Genomic DNA, 19919 nt, shown 5'->3' with positions numbered 1-19919 from the left:
CCAATCATGTGAAGACTTCCCATAGTAGAATGGGCAGATGAGAACTTTTGTTCTTTTGTGAAGTGCTTGGAGCTTGGTTGGACATCGAAGGCGCCAAGGTCATCCGCTGAATCCCAGCCCATCGCTGTCATCCTGACTTTTGTTGTGCCGCTGGATTTTAATGACCCTGGAAGAAAGAATGAAACTGATGACTTTGTACAACACTGCCTCGCTTAAGTCCAATTCATGCTCAAGTCAAAACAGCTCCCCGCTGATATCATCGGTCCTCTTGGAAATGAAGGACAAACAACAAGTGGATTGAATCATAAATCTTAAATAACCCTTCCAGCTTGGACAGCAGCAAAGGGATCCAGTGGAGAGAGTGCTGGGTCCCACGTTCCAGTCTAACTTTATTTAACCTCTGCCTCCCTTCATTTCCTCATCTGTAAAGTGGAGATCATAATAGCACCTCCCTCTGAGGGCTGTTGTGAGGATCAAATAAGAGGATATTGGTAAAACGTTTAGCGTAGTGCCTGGCACACAGTAGGTACTGTATAAATGACTGCTCATGGTTCTCTAAATTCCCCTTTTACTCTGCAGCGCTTGTGACTGATTGGGTTAGCACAGAGTTCATCTTCTTTGAGCCAGGCTGCTCTCAATGTCAGGAATACAAAGACAGAAATAACATGTCCTGCCCTCAGGGAGCTTCTGCTCTGCTGAGGTGAAACCAATACAAAATGGTCTGTAAAATGAAGATAGCCATGTCCCTGTCAGTGCTCCCTTGAGCATGTGTTCTTTTAATTCTAACTTCAGGTCATGTGAGTTTGGACACCGAATCAGGGGATTCACGGGTTCCCCCTCAGCTGGATCCAGAGATGTCCAGTCACGAGGGGCCACGCTCAGTGAGCCCCAACAATCGAGGGTGGGGTAGGGTATAGGAAAGGCCTCATCACAGTTAATAATAATCATAGCTAGTGTTTCTATAACATTGTAAGGTTTGCAAAGTGCTGTACATATGTTGAGGGTGGCTAGGAGGCATAGTGGATAGAGTGCCAGCCCTGGAGTCAGGGAGTCCTGAGTTCGAATCTGGCCGTAGACATTTGCTAGCTGTGTTACCCTGGGCAAGTCATTCAACCCCTATTTGCCTTAACTTCTCCATCTGTAAAATGGGGACACACTGGAGGAGAAAATGTCAGACCGCTCCAATATCCTTGCCAAGAAAACCCCATGGACACAATCCACAAGGTCAGGTGGACATGACAGACTGACCGAACAACAAGAAATACATATGTAATCTCATTTGATCCTCACCCTGCCCCTGTGCGACAGGTGCCATTATTTATTTATTTATTTTGGCTAGGCCTCGGGGTTAAGTGACTTGCCCAGGTCACACAGCTAGTAAGCAACAAGCGCTATTATTGTCCCCATTTTACAGATGAGGACCCTGAGGCTGATAAGAGGGTAAGGGAATGAGCCTGCAGTCACATGGTTAGTAAATGTCTGAGGCAGAATTAGAACTTAGGTTTTCTGTTCTCCAAGTCCAGCGCTCTTGTCCCCTCTTACACTTTGCTTCTCTGAAGGAAGCTGAAGATTCCCAGAAAGGAAGAATAGAGCTTAGAGGACAGCCAGAATGCGGGGTGGTAATTACATGAGCTCATCGGTGTGGACTGATGCGCTCTGTGCCATAGCCGCAAATGTTTCCCCCATCTCCGTCCATCTGACTTGTAAATGGGTGCCCTTCTTCACCAGACGGACTGGATGAGAGCATGCTTCGCCTGGTCCAAATTCGTCACTTTTCTCAGAAAAGAAGTAGGCCACTAACATCACCTTCATCTCCAGAGGATGGCATTGAGCTGATTCCGTGTCTGTGATTCAGAGCTGTGATTTGAAATGTGCAGCTCCTCTGGAGTTGGTGACTCAGAGCAGCCCGAGCATGTGAAGCTTTGCTGAGCGAGCCACCTGCCTGCCGTCCAGTGCCATCAGCGGGGAGCTCTGGAGCTTGTCTCTGCCTTCTCTAGATTTGTTCAACGCTCTGCCTCTTTGCCCTTCTCTTATCCTCTGGCTATTTACCTGAAGATTGTTTCCTGAATTTGGTCCTTCTGATTGCAGGGAATATGAGCAGAGGGTGTAGTTTCACTCTGTCCCATGAAGTCTTGCCCTCTGACCCCCAAGTTTTGCTCCTAGAATCTCAGTCTGTTAGTCAAAGTTTCTGTCAGGTCTGGCCAGTGTTAGGTGGAATATTTGACTCTTGTCTGTGTCCTGTTGTACACCAATTCTAAAATCTTCCTCAGTTAACATTTCCGATTTCCAGGGGCTCTCAGCTATCAAAGAACGCAAGGGCACCAGATTCCACACATGGCCTGCTTAGATCAGAGGCATAATATAAAAGTCAGGGTTGCTAAGTGGAGTCTCTTCTTGCAATATGAAAACTTCTAGATTATTTCTTCAATCTTGTGTACACAGTGGAGCTGACGGCTGTGTGCTCGCGTGGCTCCCCTCTTTGCTGGCTGACCTGATTGTCAACCTGACTATTCGTTTGTGCCCCGAAGAGATGTATACTTCAAGAATGCCAGGCTGGTGCTGGTGTAATGGATAGGCTGTCCATGGGAGGAGAATGGGTGTGTGTGTTAGGGAGGGTAGCTGAGGCAGAGGTGATGCATACATCTGCCCTCCTTTTTGTTGTCCTGGCTGTAGTGTGGTAGGTTTATGGTCTCCCTTCTCCACGTGGTGGGTCAGAGGCCAGGCAGAATTTGGACAGCTCAGGGGCAGCTAGGTGGCCCAGTGGATAGAGTGCCGGCCCCGAAGTCAGGAGAACCTGAGTTTAAATCCGGCCTCAGACCAAACACTTGACACTTACTAGCTGTGTGACCCTAGGCAAGTCACTCAACCTCAATTGCCAAAAAGAAAAAAAAGAATTATTTGGACAGCTCAAGACTTTCTTGGGTTGAGGGAGGGTGTGTCCTGAGGGGAGTGGGATGAATAGGGACTCTTTGGCTAGATTAGCAGGCTCTTCTGACAAGGCGGTGACTAGCTGCCTAGTCTCTGAGTAATCATTGGGTTGATGAGGAGGGTACCGATGACCGTAGCTGGTCATTTTGCCATCCCTAGAGGGCGGTGGCCCTTGAATGTATTGTAGGGACAGGGGAGGGGGGAGGAGCCTAAACTCCACAGCATGCAGCAGAAGCCAGGTTTTTCCTGGTTTAGAATTACTGAAATGGTACTTACGTAGTAATGCCATCCTTCTCCATCCTCTTCCTCTTTCTGCCCTCCATGACTGGTGGATACAAAGTCCCTAAGCATTGTGGCCTTAGGGACCCTCCCCTTTTGGAGTAAACGGTATGAGAGGACATAGTCAGGAATTGTGTAGAAGTAAGGACGACAATGTTGGGATAAGTGGGCTTCATCAGAAACACACGTGGTAGAAGGACCTTGGGTAGCACCCCTTGGCTTTTGTCTGGGTTTTAGAATCAGCTTAGGATTTTGCCTGGCGATGGGCAGAGATGAGCGTCTTAGACTCTCTCCTTTGCTCACTGCACTTTCTTTTTTGGTGGCTGAATACGCTCGAAGTCCCTGGTTCAGTTTCTTCCTGCTCCTCCTTTCCCTTCTTTTTCCCGGTTTTGATATTTTGTACATTTGGCACGGTTGGATGTGTCTCTTGGTGGATGGGCGTTCTTTGCCATGTGCCCATTCTGTATTTGTGAATATTAAGATGGAGGGCCTACTATTGCCCTTGCTCAGACTCAGTAGACCCTAGATCCTGGAAGAGAGGTAGAGCCACGAAATCAGTCACTAGGGTTGGGCAGCTTTAAGTTGGCCCCCCTTTTAGTGAAGAGAGGATTCAGGGAGTGACAGGGTTACGTGGAGGAGATGACTTAGTTCATTCCATGCGAGCTCAGACTAGATGCACCTGAGGCCCAGCCTTGAGCTTCTCCCATTCTACGAATTGGGCCTGCCCTGTGTTTGTTCAGTCTGTTTCTTTCTCCACCACAGCAAGAATGAGTGAGCTTTCTTTCTTTTTCATTCTTTCTTTTCCAGACAGACTACATCAATGCCAGTTTCATGGATGGATATAAGCAGAAGAACGCTTATATCGGCACACAAGGTAAGCTGTGATCTGTAATGTATGCCTGGCTTTCAGTCAGCTTTGGGAGCTCTCTATGATTTCTTGGACAGCCACCTGCTTTACGCCATCCATAGCTGCCACTCCAAGGAAGGAGGCAGCTGTGCATAAGCCGTGGTGGGAGATCAAGGTTATGGCTTCTTTGTAGGGTCGGGAATATTCAGAGGGGAAGGCAGGAAGGACAGGGAGTGGCGATTTCTGTGCTTTGTCAAATTAGGAAGCTGGTACTTGGGCATGCTAGATTAACCTGGAAGTAAAGCACCGCCCCTGGAAGTCTTAGGTTTGCATTGCAAGTTGGAGGGCAGTGCATCCGAATTCTGCAGGGCAGGCTCAGTGCTCTCTGTCGTGGAGGCAGGGATGGCCGTGGGAGATCAGAGATGAGGCCTGGAACCTGACTGATCTCCTTCATTTTGGCTCTGCTCCTGTGTCCAAGCCAGAGAGGAGCACAGTGATCCTGGAGAACTCGGACACCCTCTCAGTCTCCGTCCAGTAATAGGACCGGCACGTCTCGGACAGTGACAGTTGATAGCACTAGTGTCTCGATGTGGAATCCTGTTTCCGTCTAGAGCCGGGCTTCTTAACTTGAGGACTGTGAGCTTGTTTTAAAAATATTCTTGATAATCATATGTGTCTGTCAGTAAAACATTTATTAAGCTCCTGCTATGTGCCAGGCACTGTGCTAGACAGTCCCTGCCCTCAAGAAGCTTACAGTCCAGTGGGGGAAGACAACAGACTAAATATAATTGGTCGCCTTTGTAATCCTGTGTGCTTTAATTGACACGTTTAAAAATATTCTGAGAGAAAGCCTCAACATTAGCAGAGATTAAGTGACCAAATTTTGGTATGATTCTTTTAATAATCCCTAAAAAGCAAATTAAATCAGTATTCATCTATACTTTTCTCATGAACAGTTTTGGCATTTGATTTCTCTAACGGACTAATGTCAGAGACAAAGTGAGTGGCAAACATGTCATCATGAACTGTTCACTCTAGGGAGGGATCTGTAAGGTACTGGCCCATTGAACCTGGGCCAAACCCTTAGAAGAAGCTCTGTAGAAAAAGCATGTGACTTTGAATGTTCACTCTTGGTACAGACACCTATCCTTCAGCTCCTTCTGATCCACCAAATTGTAAGTTTCTCCAGCGCAGAAACCTAATTACACCCTTGTGTGCACATACATGCAGTAAACATATATGCATGCGTGTGTCACGCATGCATAAATGTGCATGCACACACATATAAGATGTGTGCACATATATGCATACACATACGTAGACGCGTGTATGTGTAGTGTGTATACGCACATACATAGACTCTTCTGTTTCCTTCACTGCCTAAGCGTTTAATGGATTTGTTGGTGATGTTGACTTCACTAGACTGCCAGAGGAGTCTGTGTCATCATCGAGGCCAAGAACCCCTGCCCGGATGCTCAGTGGTGTCTATGGGACCCACTGTGTGCAGGCCCAAGTACTGCTCTATTGACATAGTCCCCTCAAGAGAGGACTTAACAGTCCAGAGTTGGGCCTCTGTTGAGAGTTCTCTGGTGGAACTGGAGAAGGCGACTTGCCATGGAAAAGTAGAACCTACTTTCCTGCTGCCTCGGACCTCAGACATCTGAACAGTCCCTCGGCGTGGCATGGTGGATGGAGGGCTGCCTTTGTAGACAGGAGGGTGGGCGTTCCAGCCCTGCCCCTCCCAGTGTACTGGCTCTGTGTGACCTCTCAGGGCCTTCAGCCCTGAACTCTCCTCTTCTGGGTCCCAGACTAAGCTCCTGATCCACCTCAGGAAAGGGAATTTCTGCCCCAGAAGTTCCCCCACACTGGTGAAATGAGCATAGCACCTGACACAACAGGAACTTAATAAATGCTTACTGGATTGAATTGAATTAAATGGAATTCAGATTCTGAACCACAAAGTATGGAGCACTGGGCTTGGAGTCAGGAAGACGGGTTTGACTCCTGCTTCTGACCCTTGATAGCTTTGTGATGCTGAACAAGTCACTTTATACTCTCTTGGCCTCAGTTTCCTTATTTATATAATGAGGGGGTTAAACTCAGTGACCTCTAAGCCCCTTCCAGTTCCAAGTCTGTGATTCTAGTTGTCAATCTGGTTGTTGCAAGCAGCATAACAGGGAGTTTGTTGTTGTTGTTGTTTGCTCTTCATTCTTGAAGAGGACCTCGATGTCAGGAAGGTGATGCTGTGACATGCAAGTAAATTGGATTTAAGTGAGGGAGGGCTGTACAGAGTCACCAGCCTCACCTTCGCTTATGGAGCCATCTGGGTCCAGTGGCCAGATATAGTTCAGGACGACTGAAGATGGCTCAACAGGGAGCTGATTAGAATGAGTGAAAAAATTGCCACGTGCATCTCTGAGGACCCATGGACTTGTGGTGGACCCAGTGAATAAGCTCAGAGTTTTGTTCCAGTCATGTTCAGTAACGCAAGCAGAGAAGCAGAGAAGGCAGGTGGTAGGAGTTATCCAAGGGTGGCAGTTATTAGCAAGGCATGAAAAAGTGGGCTGAAAGATTCGAGAGTTAACTGTATGTGGACAAAGCTAATGACTGGCTTGAGATTGGGAGGGGAGAATCTGCAGCAAGGATTCTGGGAAAACACAAGGAAGGATGGCGGGACCAGAGGTTTTAGAATGAGGACGTAGGAGGACCGGATGTTTGTGGTCAGGGGAATTCCAGAGTTCAGGATTGTAGATGAAACAGTTTGGAGAGACGGTAACGTCCAAGGGTAGAATTATCCCGATGGGTTGTTTAGGTAGACGAGAGATTGAAGTCCTGAGAGCTGAGTTTGAGGGACCAAGAGGGTGGGATTTTCGAGGTCATCACCCGTGATAGAGTTGGAGATTATGTAGAGGAGACAGAGGCTAGTCATGAAGGTGGGAGGATCTGCCAGCACGATCGTTTGCGGTCCCCTCCGCTCCCCAGTTCCTTTCCCTTTCCTCCTCTTTCTCACCAGAAGACTCCACCTCTCTAATTCCGATTTACTCTAACCCTAACATCACCTGCATTCCTGAGAAGACAGAGGTCTCTCTTCTGCTCTGAATCTGAGCAGGAAAGGACCTTGGACACCAGCCAGTCCAGCTCTGGTCTGACCAAGAACATCTCCAAAGACATTCAGGCAGCCTTTGCTTGAAGGCGTACTGTGAAAGGAGCTTTCTCCCAAGCTGTCTTTTGGACGGCTTTTCACCGTTAGCAAGTTTTTCCTGGTCTCAAGTCCAAGTACAGTACCCCTTGGGATGCTGGAGGATAGGAACATCGCTGTGTCTGAGGTGAATGGAATGAACTTGAGACCCTCCCTGCCTTTTCCTTTTCGGGGTCCTTCCCAAAGGCAGCTCTGTGCCCTGAGCCCAGTTGTCCTCGCTGGGATGGTGAGCCTCCCCCTCTCCTGGACATGCTGCTTACCTTGATGTGGTCCACGGCTGCAGGGCCACCCTCGTGATGGGCTCTGGTGTCATCTACATTTTGTGAAGGAGCTTTTCCTGCAAGCTGCCTCCTGATCACATTGCCCCCATCTTGTACTTTTGAAATCAGCTTTTACAACCTCAATGTGAAACTCCACGTTTTTACCCATTACATTTTTAGCTTCAGTCTCCTGAGAGCTCCCGACTTTCAGTTAGGAGGGTCAGTGTTCAAATCCTGACATCTGTGACTTCATCTTAACCCCTTGGACCCTCAGCTTCTCACTCCCTAAAATGGGCTTGATAGCACCTGCCTCCCAGGGTTGTGAGGAACATGTGAGAGAGATAAGGTGTGAGCACACCATCAAGCATATGAGTATAACTATAACTAAGCACATAAACATAAATGAGGGCTGTGATTGGCTTACTCAATTTGCTGTATTTGTCCAATTTCACCAACATCTTTTTGGATTCTAACTTCATGTAGGGTGTTAACTATTCCTCCCAACTTTGTGTCAAAGCAAATGCATTGATGAGTGACGCTGAGATCCCTGGGGCTGAGGGTGGGCCTCCTTGCAAATCAGGCCCACACCTTAATGACTGTCCTCTGGGGTGAGCCCTCCAGCCTGACATCACCATCTCTTTCACAAGAGTAGGACAAGATACTCTGTCACCTCAGGGAAAATCTCAGTAAACTGTCTTCAGCGTGCCCTCATCCACCATGCTACTCACCCTATTGAAGAGGAAAAAAAGGGCTGGCTTGACATGGTTATACACTGTCATATTGCACCGTCTGACATCCTCTGGGCTCCCCATCACCGAATCCTCCTTTGTCACAAAGAAAACCAGCAAAGCAGAGCTCCCTTTGGTTGTAAGCCACAGGCAGGGCCTGTAGCACCCTGCCTCTATGGAGGAGAGGTCCGGGGGCGAGGGGAGAGATTGGGGAATTGGCTTCATCTTCTCTTCTGGGGCCAAGATAGGTGGTTCTGGCCCATCAGCCGTTTTTTCATGTTTTTGTTTGTGGGATGTGAGTCATCGTGCGGACACTTCTGTATGAGCAGTCCCTCAGGAAGGCACTTCCTTTTCGAGGTGGTGTTTGCTAACCTCTTTAATCATCAGCTTCTAGAATTTTGTCAGGAATTGGAGGCAGGCTCCCTGGCCTAGAGTTTGCTGCCTACATTGTCTTCCTTAAAAAAAAATCAGGCCATTTGCCCTTTTCTAATCTTCTGGTTATCCTCAACTTTATAAAGATTACTGACTTAGCAGTCAGTCATTCAAATTTTATCAAGTGCTCACATATATGGGCAGCCAGGCACTGTGCTGGGTACAGGGAGGTATGGAAACCAAGAATGAAACAATCCCAGCTTTTATTTTAGCATCCTAGGATGTAATTCCCCAAGCCTGGTGATTTGAATTGCTCTGGGGTAGCAGGTGCTCTCACTGTCACCTTATTCACACTGGTTATCATCTCTCCCTATCGCCATTTTTGTTCTGTTTTCCAGTCCAAAGATAGTTTTCCTCAGCAGAGAAAAGGGCAGCCCAAGAGCTGAGCAGCTCTGCCTTCTTTCCTTCAGTTATTATCCAGTCTGCCCCAAACATGAGAGCCTTCTTTGGGCCTCCTCTCTTCTCTCGTAGAGCTTAAAAAACAAAACAAAACAAAACAATGACAATCGTTTCTTTTTAAAGTCTGTAACTTTCTTTGCCGGCCTCAGTTTATTTGGAGCTTTAGCACTGACCCAAATCTTATAAGATCATACCATTCTTCTCTTCTTTGTACTTGGTTCTATCTTCCATACTTGTCATTTTAAAAATCTCAGCTCCTAAGTTCCCTGTACAGCCACATTGGTCCCTTGCCAGGACTAGTGCAACTGAGTCAGATTAAAATGTAATTGGGAAATATTTTTTAAAAAATGAAAATGTGATAAGATATAGATAATGTTAATTTGTGTTATTGGTTTTTTTTTTTAAGTCAATATGTGACCCTCCCTGGATCCTTAAGTTTGGTTGAGTGGCCTCCTTTATGTTTGAGTTCGATGCCATTGCTTTGACTCACTGCAGTTCTTTTTCATGCCTTTAAGTTCTTTGTTTTGTTTAGTTTGGTTTGGTTTTTTGTTAGGTAATGGGATTAAGTGACTTGCCCAGGGTCACACCCCAGTAAGTGTCCGTGTCTCAGTCCAGATTTGAACTCAGGTCCTCCTGACTCCAGGGCCGGTGCTCTACCCACTGTTCCACCTAGCTGCCCCCTTATGGTTCTTTTTTATGAGAACTTTCTGCCTCTTATAAGTTGACTTTGCCTCTAGATTTTTAGCTCATGGGATCCAATCTATCCTTTCTCTGCAACTTTTGAAATCTGCCCTCCCATAATTTAGGGTTTATGTCAAACCATTCTGGACTTTCCCTCTACTCCATCACAAATTCTAAGATGGCATGGTCACTTTCTTCCCAAGGTTCTTAATACCTTCACTGCAATTCTAACTTTGGTATTCACTGTTGGTGAGAATCAGGCTTAGAATAAAATTTTCCTTTGTTGAATCTTCTACTTTTTGAAAGATAAAACTGTCATAGAAGTATGTCAATAAAGTATTAGCTGCTCTTTTTTGGGGGGGGGGGCAGAGTTTCAGCAGATATCCTGAAAATTGGAGGCCCCCATCATGGGCTTTCATGGTTCTGTGCCAGGCTTGCCATCCATTTCTGAGTTCCTCATCTATTTCCTCTTTCTGTACAGGTGGTCTGTAGTATATTCCATTAACAATATCAGTGACTCCCTCCTTAATTACTTTTAATTACTTTTATGTCCTCTCCTCTCCTCCTTTCTCAGAGGAATGTATCTTCTTCCTCCTTTCCAAAGCAAATCTTCTCACCTCAATCTCACCCTTCAGGTATCTCCTGTGGTAGGGCTACATTAATCATCCCTCCTTTTCTTTCATCTTCAATTTCTCTCTCCCTCCTGGCTCTTTCCCCTCTGTTTATAAACCTGCTCAGGTCCAGGTGTTCAAAATAACACCAAACCATACCTTTCCCTAATCCTCTTTCCACTTCAAGTCATTGCCCTGTTTTTCTCCTCTTTTTCACTACTAAACTTCTAAAAAAAAAACAAAACCCAAGTAGTCTCCATTTACTCCCTCCACTTTTTCACCACACACATTCATCCCCTTAAAAATCTCTTTTCTGCCCCTACTGAAACTGTTCTCCCCAATGTCACTAACTGAAGCCGTGTAGAGTCGGGTCAGCAAGCATTTATTAAGCGCCTGCTGTGTTCCAGACACCAGGCTAAGTGCGGGGAAACAAAGAAAGGCAAGAAAGAGTTCTTGCCCTCAAAGAGCCCATGCTCTAATGGAGGAGACAACATACACACAACTGTGTACAAACAAGACATAAACAGGATCATCTGGTTATTGGGATTCGAGTCAGAAAATCCTGGCTTTGCTGCTGTATGTCTCTTTGTTACATCACCTCTCTAGGCCTCAGTTTCTTCATCTCTAGACTGAGGGGGTTGGACTAGATCTCTACCAATATCCAACTCCAGCCCTAGCTCCATGATTTTGGAGCCTTCTAATTGCCAAAGCCACCATCTTGTTTTTAGGCTTGCTCCTTCCTGAATTTTGTGCTGCGTTTGATACCATTGACCACCCCATGCTTCTTGAGGTTCTCTTCTCTGGTTTCCATGACTGATTGTACTCTTGTCTGCCTTAACCCTCCTTCCTGGTCTTCTTTGATGTCTTGTGCTCTTTTCCCCCCACCTTTAGTGTGGGTATTCCCAGAGCTCCAGCCTTGTTCTTTAGATATATATCTAGTGCTATGGCTTCTTTTGCTCCCTCTTTGTGGATGACTTTTTTTCTCTACCACTAACCTCCCTCACCTGAGATTTAGTTCTGTGCTGGTGTATGCTTTGCCAATGTTTCAAACTTAGTATGTCCAAAACAGAACTCCTCATCTCTAGATCCCCCCCCACTTTTTTTTCCTGTTGATGGCATTATACTGTTGTCACCCCGCTTTGAGGTCTTGGAGTCACAGCAATCACAGAATTTCAGAGTTGGAAGAGACCTCTGACTCCTACCCAGAAAGAATTCTCTTTAGCCCCAAAGTGGTCACTTAGCTTTCACTTGAAGATCTTCAATGAGGGGAGCCCACCCTCTCCTGAGGTGACTTGTCTTATGTTTGAGTTGGTCTTGTCTTAGGACGTTTTTCCTGATGTCAAAGCTAAATTGACCTCTTTTGCCTTCTACCCATTACTCCTAGTTATGTCCCGGAGCCAAACAAAACAAGTCTAATCAATTTTTCTTATCCATCAGTGCCATTCAGATACTGGAAGAGAGCCATCATGGCCTTTCTATGTCCCCCCAGCCACAAAGTCTCTCTCTGAGTCCATTGATGTCATTGATAAAAATATTAAACGCCATAGGACCAAACACAAGTCCCTGGAGCACTTCCCTGGTGAGCTCCTTTTGAGTTCACATGGGATCGTTAGTGACTGATATCTGAGTACGACCATTCACCCTGTTTTGTATTTATCTAATTATACCTTGTCTAGCCCCACATCTCTGTCTCATCATCTTTAACTCTTTTAACCTCTTTCCTTTATTTCACCTACTTCGAATATGCCTTGTTCCATTGACTTTGCCTCTCTATTGTCTATTGCATTCCTTTCCTTCTTTCTACTCTGAATGATACCATCTTAATTAAGGTGCTCATTGCTTCTATTATAATTGCATTCTAACTGGTTTTCTTCACTCTAGTTCCTTTTCTTCTTCAACTCATCTTTAACTCAGTTGCCCAGGAAATCTTTCTGATGCTTTAGACTGATCAACTGACTTCTCTGCCTGGATACGTCCCATGGCTCCCTATTGACTATGAGGGAAAGGGAAAAACTCCATATCCTAGCATTGAAGGCCCTCCAGGATATGGCTCCAACCTAGCTTAAGTCTTCTATTCTAGAGGGACTATCTAGCTCTTCAATTAAAGTGAGACCAGGACACTGTAACAATATTATTTCTTAATGTCTTGTAACACACCTTAAGACTTAGTGCTATGTACTTCTCTTTGATTCTGTAGGAGAAGTTTCTCTGATGCCAAAGGCCAATAAAGTATACAGTTAGAGAGGGTGGTCATCAGTGACAGAAGCTACAGAAAAGTCAGGTGGGCAAAAAAGGCCATTAACTTTAGTGATTAGGAAGTCATTGGATGGCCCAAGTAAGGATATTTCAGTAGTTCAGGTGGCTAGTAATGGAAGCCTGGACTGAAGTGGTGGCAACATGTGAGGGATGAGTGCATGTTACAAAGGTGGAATGGGGGCAGCTAGGTGGTACAGTGGATAGAGCACTGGTCCTCAATTCAGGAGGAGCTGAGTTCAAATACGGCCTCAGACACATAACACTTACTAGCTGTGTGACCCTGGGCAAGTCACTTAACCCCATTGCCTAGCCAAATTAAAAAAAAAAACAACAACAAACAAATACAAAGGTGGAATGAACAGGAGAGGTGAGAGGGAGGGAAGGGGTAAAGCTAATGCTAAAACTTCGAACATGGGAAACAAATTGAGGGGCATTGTCACAGACAGATATACCTAAGAGAATCAGAAGAGAAGCTGGTCTAAGGGTAATAAACTCAATTTTGGATATATTGCTGAAGGTAATTAGAGATGTCAGGACTAAATATATTGATTTGAAAGTCATTTGCATAATGCTGATAGCTGAATTTGAAAGCTAACATGAGAAATTTATTATATACTTAAAATGAAGTAAGTGATAATGGAATAGAAAGAGATTCATGATTTTATACAGTCCTCTTTTTATGCCTTATTTGGCATTGGAGAAATGCCCGTGTTTTTGGTGTGTTAAGTTCAGAATTTTTAAAAAAGTAAATTAATTTTCAAAAAGTGATAGTTGAAGCCATGAGAGTGAAAGAGATTGCCAAGGGAGGAATTTTAGAGAAATGTGACAAGATGGCTAATGGCAGACCCTTGGGGACACCTGTGACATTAAGGGGTCAGGGGAAAAGATAAGGAAACAAAGGGGGCACAGGTAGAGAGTGTGGGAGAAAACAATCCTTACGCTCTGTGTTTTGGCTAGGATCCATTAGGGACAATGTACAGATTAATCCATAAATTACATAGCAAAGTAAAACAAATACAAGTTCAAGTTTAGGTTATTGTTACTATCATTATTATTTTTTGCCAATAGAAAAATAGTAATTTTAATGCTGGTGTACTCTTGATGAAAGTATCCATTCAAGACCAACTCCTCTCCATTAAATTACTTCCTCTAACTATTCCCCTTTCAATGAGGTCCGCAGTTTAGATTTAGGGCAGTTGCTGTGAGACGTGAGATGAGGAGGTTGATAAGGGTAGAAGAGCATGGTTAGCAGTGAAGGGTCAGCTCCGAGGTTAAGTAATCATAAGTTTGTGGCAGGTAGAATGAGTTCTGTTGCTTTGCTGTGTCTTGTGATGCTTAGTAGGCATTGAAATTATATGACAAGGCTCACCCAGAACTGAGGACAAGGCTTCCCAGGTTGGGAACAGTGGATGGGGACAGTTCAGGGGTCAAGGATGAGGAGGCAAGGACTTACAGGGTAGTCGTTGGTGAAACACTAATAAAGTGGCAGCCTTGGTGTCCAATGTGGGTGTGGAGGCACGTGATAACTGAGTAGGAGAAATGGACTGAGATTGTGAGAAGTCTAGGTCATGTATTATTACATAGAGGGTGAAAATGTGGATGGCAGGGGAGAGAAGTGGAAGGACAGGTGGTTTGGTCAGAAAATAGCATGTTCAATTCACTAAGCATTTATTAAGTGCCTAATGAGAATTCAATTCACTAAGCATTTATTAAGTGCCTAATGTGTACCAGTCACTATACTAAACATTGGGGTATAAATAATAAAAAGAAAGACTGTCCTTGCTGTCAGGAGTTTACAGTCTAATAGGGGGAAGATGGAAAGGGGGATGGGGGACACCAGAGGAACACCATCTTGTTCTGTGACGTTGAAACCAAACAGCTACAGATGGAAAGAGGGTGGTCAACTAGAGTCCAGCCCTCTACAAAGGAAAGCTTTGGGAGAACTTGAGTGCTCTACCCTCCAGCCCTCCAATCAGAGGGGAGAGGAGGCTGGGGGAGGTGGGAAGGTGTTGAGTATCCAAGGCTGAGTCAGCAGCATGGTGATGGGGTTTATAATGATCAGCTTATCCTAAGAGGGGCATCTTATTCCTGAAACTGCAGATAGAAAGCAGAGATTAAGATGTAAGGTATGGCCTTTCTAGTGTGTTGTGACTAAAGTGAAGAGACAGAAGATGGTCATTGGAATTGAACATGGAGGAAATTATTGTGGGGTCAGGTTGTCAGAGGGGCATCAACATAAGTATTGAAGGGCCCTGAGGATGACAAGAGGGCACAGAGGAAGAGCCGTAAGGACCATGAATCAGGTGCTAATGTCACAGAGTTGAGTTGGTCATCTGTGGGTCATTGGGTGACAACAACAGTAGTGTTATAAACAGATGTGTGGCCTTCAAAAGAAGACATCACATCGTTTTCTTGGATGCAGAGAATCTCTGTATGGACTGGCTTCTTGAGCAGGCTGATAGGCAAGAAGAAAATGTGGCCTGGAGATGTACAGGTAGAGGGAAGAAGGGAAGACATTCAACGTAGGGGAAAAGATCTAAGCAAAGATGAGGGGGAGATTGAGTCTGAGGACAGCATATTTGTGCGACACTGAGGAATCAGCCCAACGTAAGCGCAGTGTACATCTCAGGGAGTCTGGGGAAATAAGATGGGTGGGCTCAGATTACATGATGGAGGGCCTGTAAAGCCAGGCAGAAGAGAGCAGATTTGACACAGAACAGAGAGAGCCAGTCATGATTTTTAGCAAGAAAATGGCAGGACAGGTGCATTGCTTTAGGAACATTATAACCATTTATCCTTGAAACATAGATTTGGAGCTAGAAGGGACCTCAGAGGGCATCGGGTCTGCCACCCCTCTCCCCCCACTTCTTTTATAGATGTAGAAACTGAGGCCCAGAAAGGTGTTCCCACAAGGAGGACTTGGCAGAAGTTGGATTTGAACCCAGGTTCTCTAACGATAAATCCATTTCTCTTTCCACTGCCACTGCTACTTCTGGGTGGTGTGTGGGGTGGATTGGAGAGAGACTGCAATCAGAGGTCAACCAGGAGGCAGATGAGAAGAGAACCTGAATTAGATTGGTAGTAGAGGATATGTAAAGGGAAGGAGAGAAACTTCTTTTCAAAGAAGTTGACAGGATTTGTTAACTGCCTGGCTATTGGAGGGAAGGAAAGATGAAAGGGAGGAGAAAGAATCAACATTTCTGTCTGGGGAGGTGGTCAGGAGATTGTCATGAAGATCTGGAGAGGGCTGTCTGCGTGGGAGGGACAGGGAAGGAAGAGAGGCAGGGAGAAGAATTAGTTCTGTTTTTGAGTTTGAGATGATGCTAAGTCATCCAGGATGGTTATGTGGGACTGGGGCTTAGCTGAGAGGGAAGGACCGGCCAAGTGGATTGGTAAATCATCATAGGAGTGATCATTGGAACTATAACCATGGATGAATTCTTCAGGAAGAAGAACCTGGTGACCAAAGAGCAGAAGGCTAATATAGATCCCATAGTTAGTTAGGGCATGGAAGAAGAAAGAGGAGAGAAGGAAAGAAATGTTTTCTTATTTATTTATCTATTTATTTTTTTGGTTAGGCAATTGGGGTTAAGTGACTTGCCCAGGGTCACACAGCTAGTGAGTGTTATGTGTCTGAGATCGGATTTGAACTCAGGTCTTCCTGACTTCAGGGCCAGTGCTCTATCCACTGTGCCACCTACCTGCCCCAAGAAATGTTTTCTTGTATCACATACCGTCTCCTCTTCTATCACTTTAGGTCCCTTGGAGAACACCTACCATGACTTTTGGCTCATGGTCTGGGAGCAGAGAGTTCTGGTGATTGTCATGACCACACGGTGAGTACCTGCTCCTCCTCCACCACTGCTATCCCATCCCCATGATGCCTCATGAGTGGGGGCAAGTGCTGTCAGAGTAGGGAAGATGGATTGAGGTTGGAAGAATATGTTTGGCTCATATATTATTAAACATCAGGTGAAAACATGAATGGTTGTGGATGGAGAAGAGGAAGGATAGGTGGATGTGATCAGACAATTGAATTTCAAAGATGATAGTGTTGGATATCAAGATATTGAAATCAGATGTCAAGATATTGGAACAAGGTCTGAAGGAGGGAGGTGGGAGAATGGTTTTGATTTTCTGATAATGAAGGTCAGAAAAATCCTGGCAGAGTGCTTTCAGAAAAACCTGCGAAGACTTAAATGAACTGATGCAAAATGAAATGAGCAAAACTAGAACAGCATACACCAGGGGTTGAGAACCTGCGGCCTCGAGGCCACACGTGGCCTTCTAGGTCCTTGGGTGCAGTCTTTTGACTGAGTTCAAGTTTTACAGAACAAATCTTTTTATTAAGGGGATTTGTTCTGTGAAGTTTGGATTCAGTCAAAGGGCTGCACTTGAGGACTTGGAGGGCCACACGTGGTCTCAGGGCCGTAGGTTCCCCACCCCTGATGTGCACAGTAACAGCAATGTTGTAAGATGATCAACTGTAAATGACTTAGCTATTCTTAGCAATACGATGATCCAAAATAATTCCCAAGGACTTAAGATGAAAAATGCTATCCACCTCTAGAGAAAGAATTGATGGAATCTGAATGCAGATTGGAGCCTGTTTTGTTTTTTTTTTTACTTTCTTTTTTGTGTGTGTTTTCTTTCACAACGTGGCTAATGTAAATATGTTTTGCATGACTGCACATATATAACCTATATCAAATTGCTTACCATCTCAGGGAGGGGGAGGGAAGAAGAGAATTTGGAACTCAAAATTTTAAAAAAGAATGTTAAAAATTGATTTTACATATAAGAAGTTTCCCCAGTAACTAAGCTTGTGCCTCATCTTTGCTTTGATAACCATACCCAAGGACTGAAGTAACTTCACTGTTGTTTCCTTGTAAGTCCTTAACTAAATTCAGTTTAGCAGTTTTTTTTTTTTTTTAGTTGGCCCCTCTGTGTCAGAGGTGGGCCAACCCTGTTCTAGGTACTCTGGAGGAGGCACATAAATGTCTCTCCCCCAAGGAGGTTTTGACCTTGTTAAGCCCATCAGATGTGTCTTTACCTGTGAGCTCTGCTGAAGAGCAGTCAGGGCTCAGAACATTAGCTCGGCACCGTCAATCTAGTGATCAGTTAGCCATGAGTTTATTCGGAAAGGCAATTGGATAAGACTCAGGATCCCTGGATTCTCAGGCTCTCTGTGTCAGCCTCATGGCCTCAGTTTCCTCATCTATAAAATGAGTAGGTTGGTCTGCTCTCAGAATTTAAAGTTGGAAAGGCTCTCAACAGCCATCTGGTCCAACCCATCTGTCATAAAGAATCACCTTTACAACATCACCCCCGAATGATCATCTAGCATCTTCCTAAGCCCTCAAATAAGGGAGCCCATTCCACTTTTAGATGAGTATAATTTTTAGGAAGTTTTTCCTGACATTAGGCAGCTAGGTGGCAGTGTGGATAGAGCATGGGGCTTGGAATCAGGAAGACCTGAAACACTGACTAGGGGTGTGACCCTGGGCAAGTCACTTAACCCTGTTTGTCTCGGTTTCCTCATCTGTAAAATGAGCTGGAGAAGGAAAGGGCAAACCACTCCAGTATCTCTGCCAAGAAAACCCCAAATGGGGTCAGGAAGAGTCGGGCTTGAATGAACAACAAAGGCCTAAATCTGACTCTTGGCAGCTTCCTCTCTTTGCTCCTGCTTTGCCCTGTGGGGCAAAATTGAACAAGGTTAAATCCCTCTTCCACTTGACAGACCTTTACATGTTTGGATGCAACTCCTGTGAGCCCGAGTCTTCCCTTAGCTGAATGCCCTCAGTCCTGTCCTTCAGCTTAAATGCCATGGATCTCAAGCCCTTTCACGGTCCCAGCTGCTCTCCTTTTGATGTCTCTGACTCATCAGTGTCTCTTCTAAAATGTGGTGCCCATATAAAAATGTGCATACCCCTTGACCCAGACAGCACTTCTAGGGCTGTATCCCAAAGGGATCGTACAAATGGGAGAAGGACCCACATGTACAAAAATATTTATGGCAGCTCTTTTTGTGGTGGCAAAGAATTAGAAATTGAGGGGATGCCCTCATTTGGGCTGAGCAAGTTGTGGTATATGAATTTAATGGAATACTATTGTGCTATAAGAAATGATGAGCAGGTAGACTTCAGAAAAACCTGGAAAGACTTGTATGGTCTGATGTTAAGTGAAGTGAGCAGAATCAGGAGAACGTTGTACACGGTAACAGCCACATAGTATGATGACTAACTTTGACAGACTTAGCCCTTCTCAGCAATGCAAGGATCTAAGACATCTCCAAAGGTATTATGATGGAAAACGCTATCCACATCCAAAGAAAGAACTATGGAGTTTGAATGCTGATTGAAGCATACTATTTGCTATTTTTTCTTCTGTTTTGTTTTCTTTTTCTGGTGGTTCCTCCTGTTGGTTCTAATTCTTCTTTACAACATCACTAATGTGAAAATATGTTTAATAGGAATGTATATGTATAACCTATATCAGATTGCGTGTCATCTTGGGGAGGGAGGGGGAGAAAAATTTAAAACTCAAAAGGTTATGGAAGTGATTGTTGATTAAATCAAAATAAATCAATAAAAATAATAAAATAAAATAAAATGTGGTGCCCAGAGCTGCATCCAGGGCTCCAGAGATAGTCTGACCTGGGCAAGAGTACAATGAGATGATGGCCTCCCTCTTCCTAGAACCTGGGCCTCCTGCCTTTCTGCTGTCCAGTGTCACATGATTTTTTTGGCTGCCATAGTGCTTGGGCTGGTTTTCATTGAGTTTGCAGTTTATGAGACTTTCAGATCCTTTTCAAATGAATTGTTGTCTGTCTCCTCTCCCCATCTTGTATTTGTAAAGTCCATCTTTTGAACCAAAGTGTAAGAATTTACATTTATCCCTATTAAATTCCATTTCATTAGATTAATCTACTAGATTAGCCAGTGTTCTAGCATGTCAGGATCTCTTTTGAATCCTGATTGTCATCGAATGTGTTAACTGTCCCTCAGGCTTTGTATCTTCTACAAGTTTGATGAGCGTATTATCTGTGCTCATTGACAAAAATGTTAAACAGCCCCAGGCACGTGTAGATTCCTAGGGCTGTCCACTGAAAGCCTCCTTCCAGGTTGACGTCAGACATTTAATATAACTCTTCTTCAAAGCTGACCGTCCAACCAGTTCTGACTCTGTCTGATTGTATTATCGTCTAGCCCACATCTTCAGGTCTTTTCCATAAGAACAGTATGAGATGCTTTCATGGATTGTTTCGATAAAACCTGTAGAACATTTCCCCTGGCCCAC

General features: G+C 44.8%; 1 protein-coding gene across 1 annotated transcript in view; it reads left to right on the top strand.

Moving 5' to 3' along the window:
* PTPN9 (protein tyrosine phosphatase, non-receptor type 9) overlaps positions 1-16460 on the top strand; it is a 59644-nt gene extending 43184 nt beyond the window's left edge. Inside the window, exons 9-10 of the mRNA XM_027860062.1 lie at positions 4015-4081; positions 16378-16460. Of these exons, the coding sequence (XP_027715863.1) occupies positions 4015-4081; positions 16378-16460 (150 nt within the window). The remainder of the gene's footprint in view (positions 1-4014; positions 4082-16377) is intronic.
* Positions 16461-19919: the final 3459 nt, after the last annotated feature.

The sequence above is a fragment of the Vombatus ursinus genome, unplaced genomic scaffold (assembly GCF_900497805.2).
Source record: "Vombatus ursinus unplaced genomic scaffold, bare-nosed wombat genome assembly UNPS02000749.1, whole genome shotgun sequence".
Classification (NCBI taxonomy): domain Eukaryota; kingdom Metazoa; phylum Chordata; class Mammalia; order Diprotodontia; family Vombatidae; genus Vombatus; species Vombatus ursinus.
Note: the sequence above shows the minus strand (reverse complement) of the source record. Positions and strands in the feature narration are given on the sequence as shown.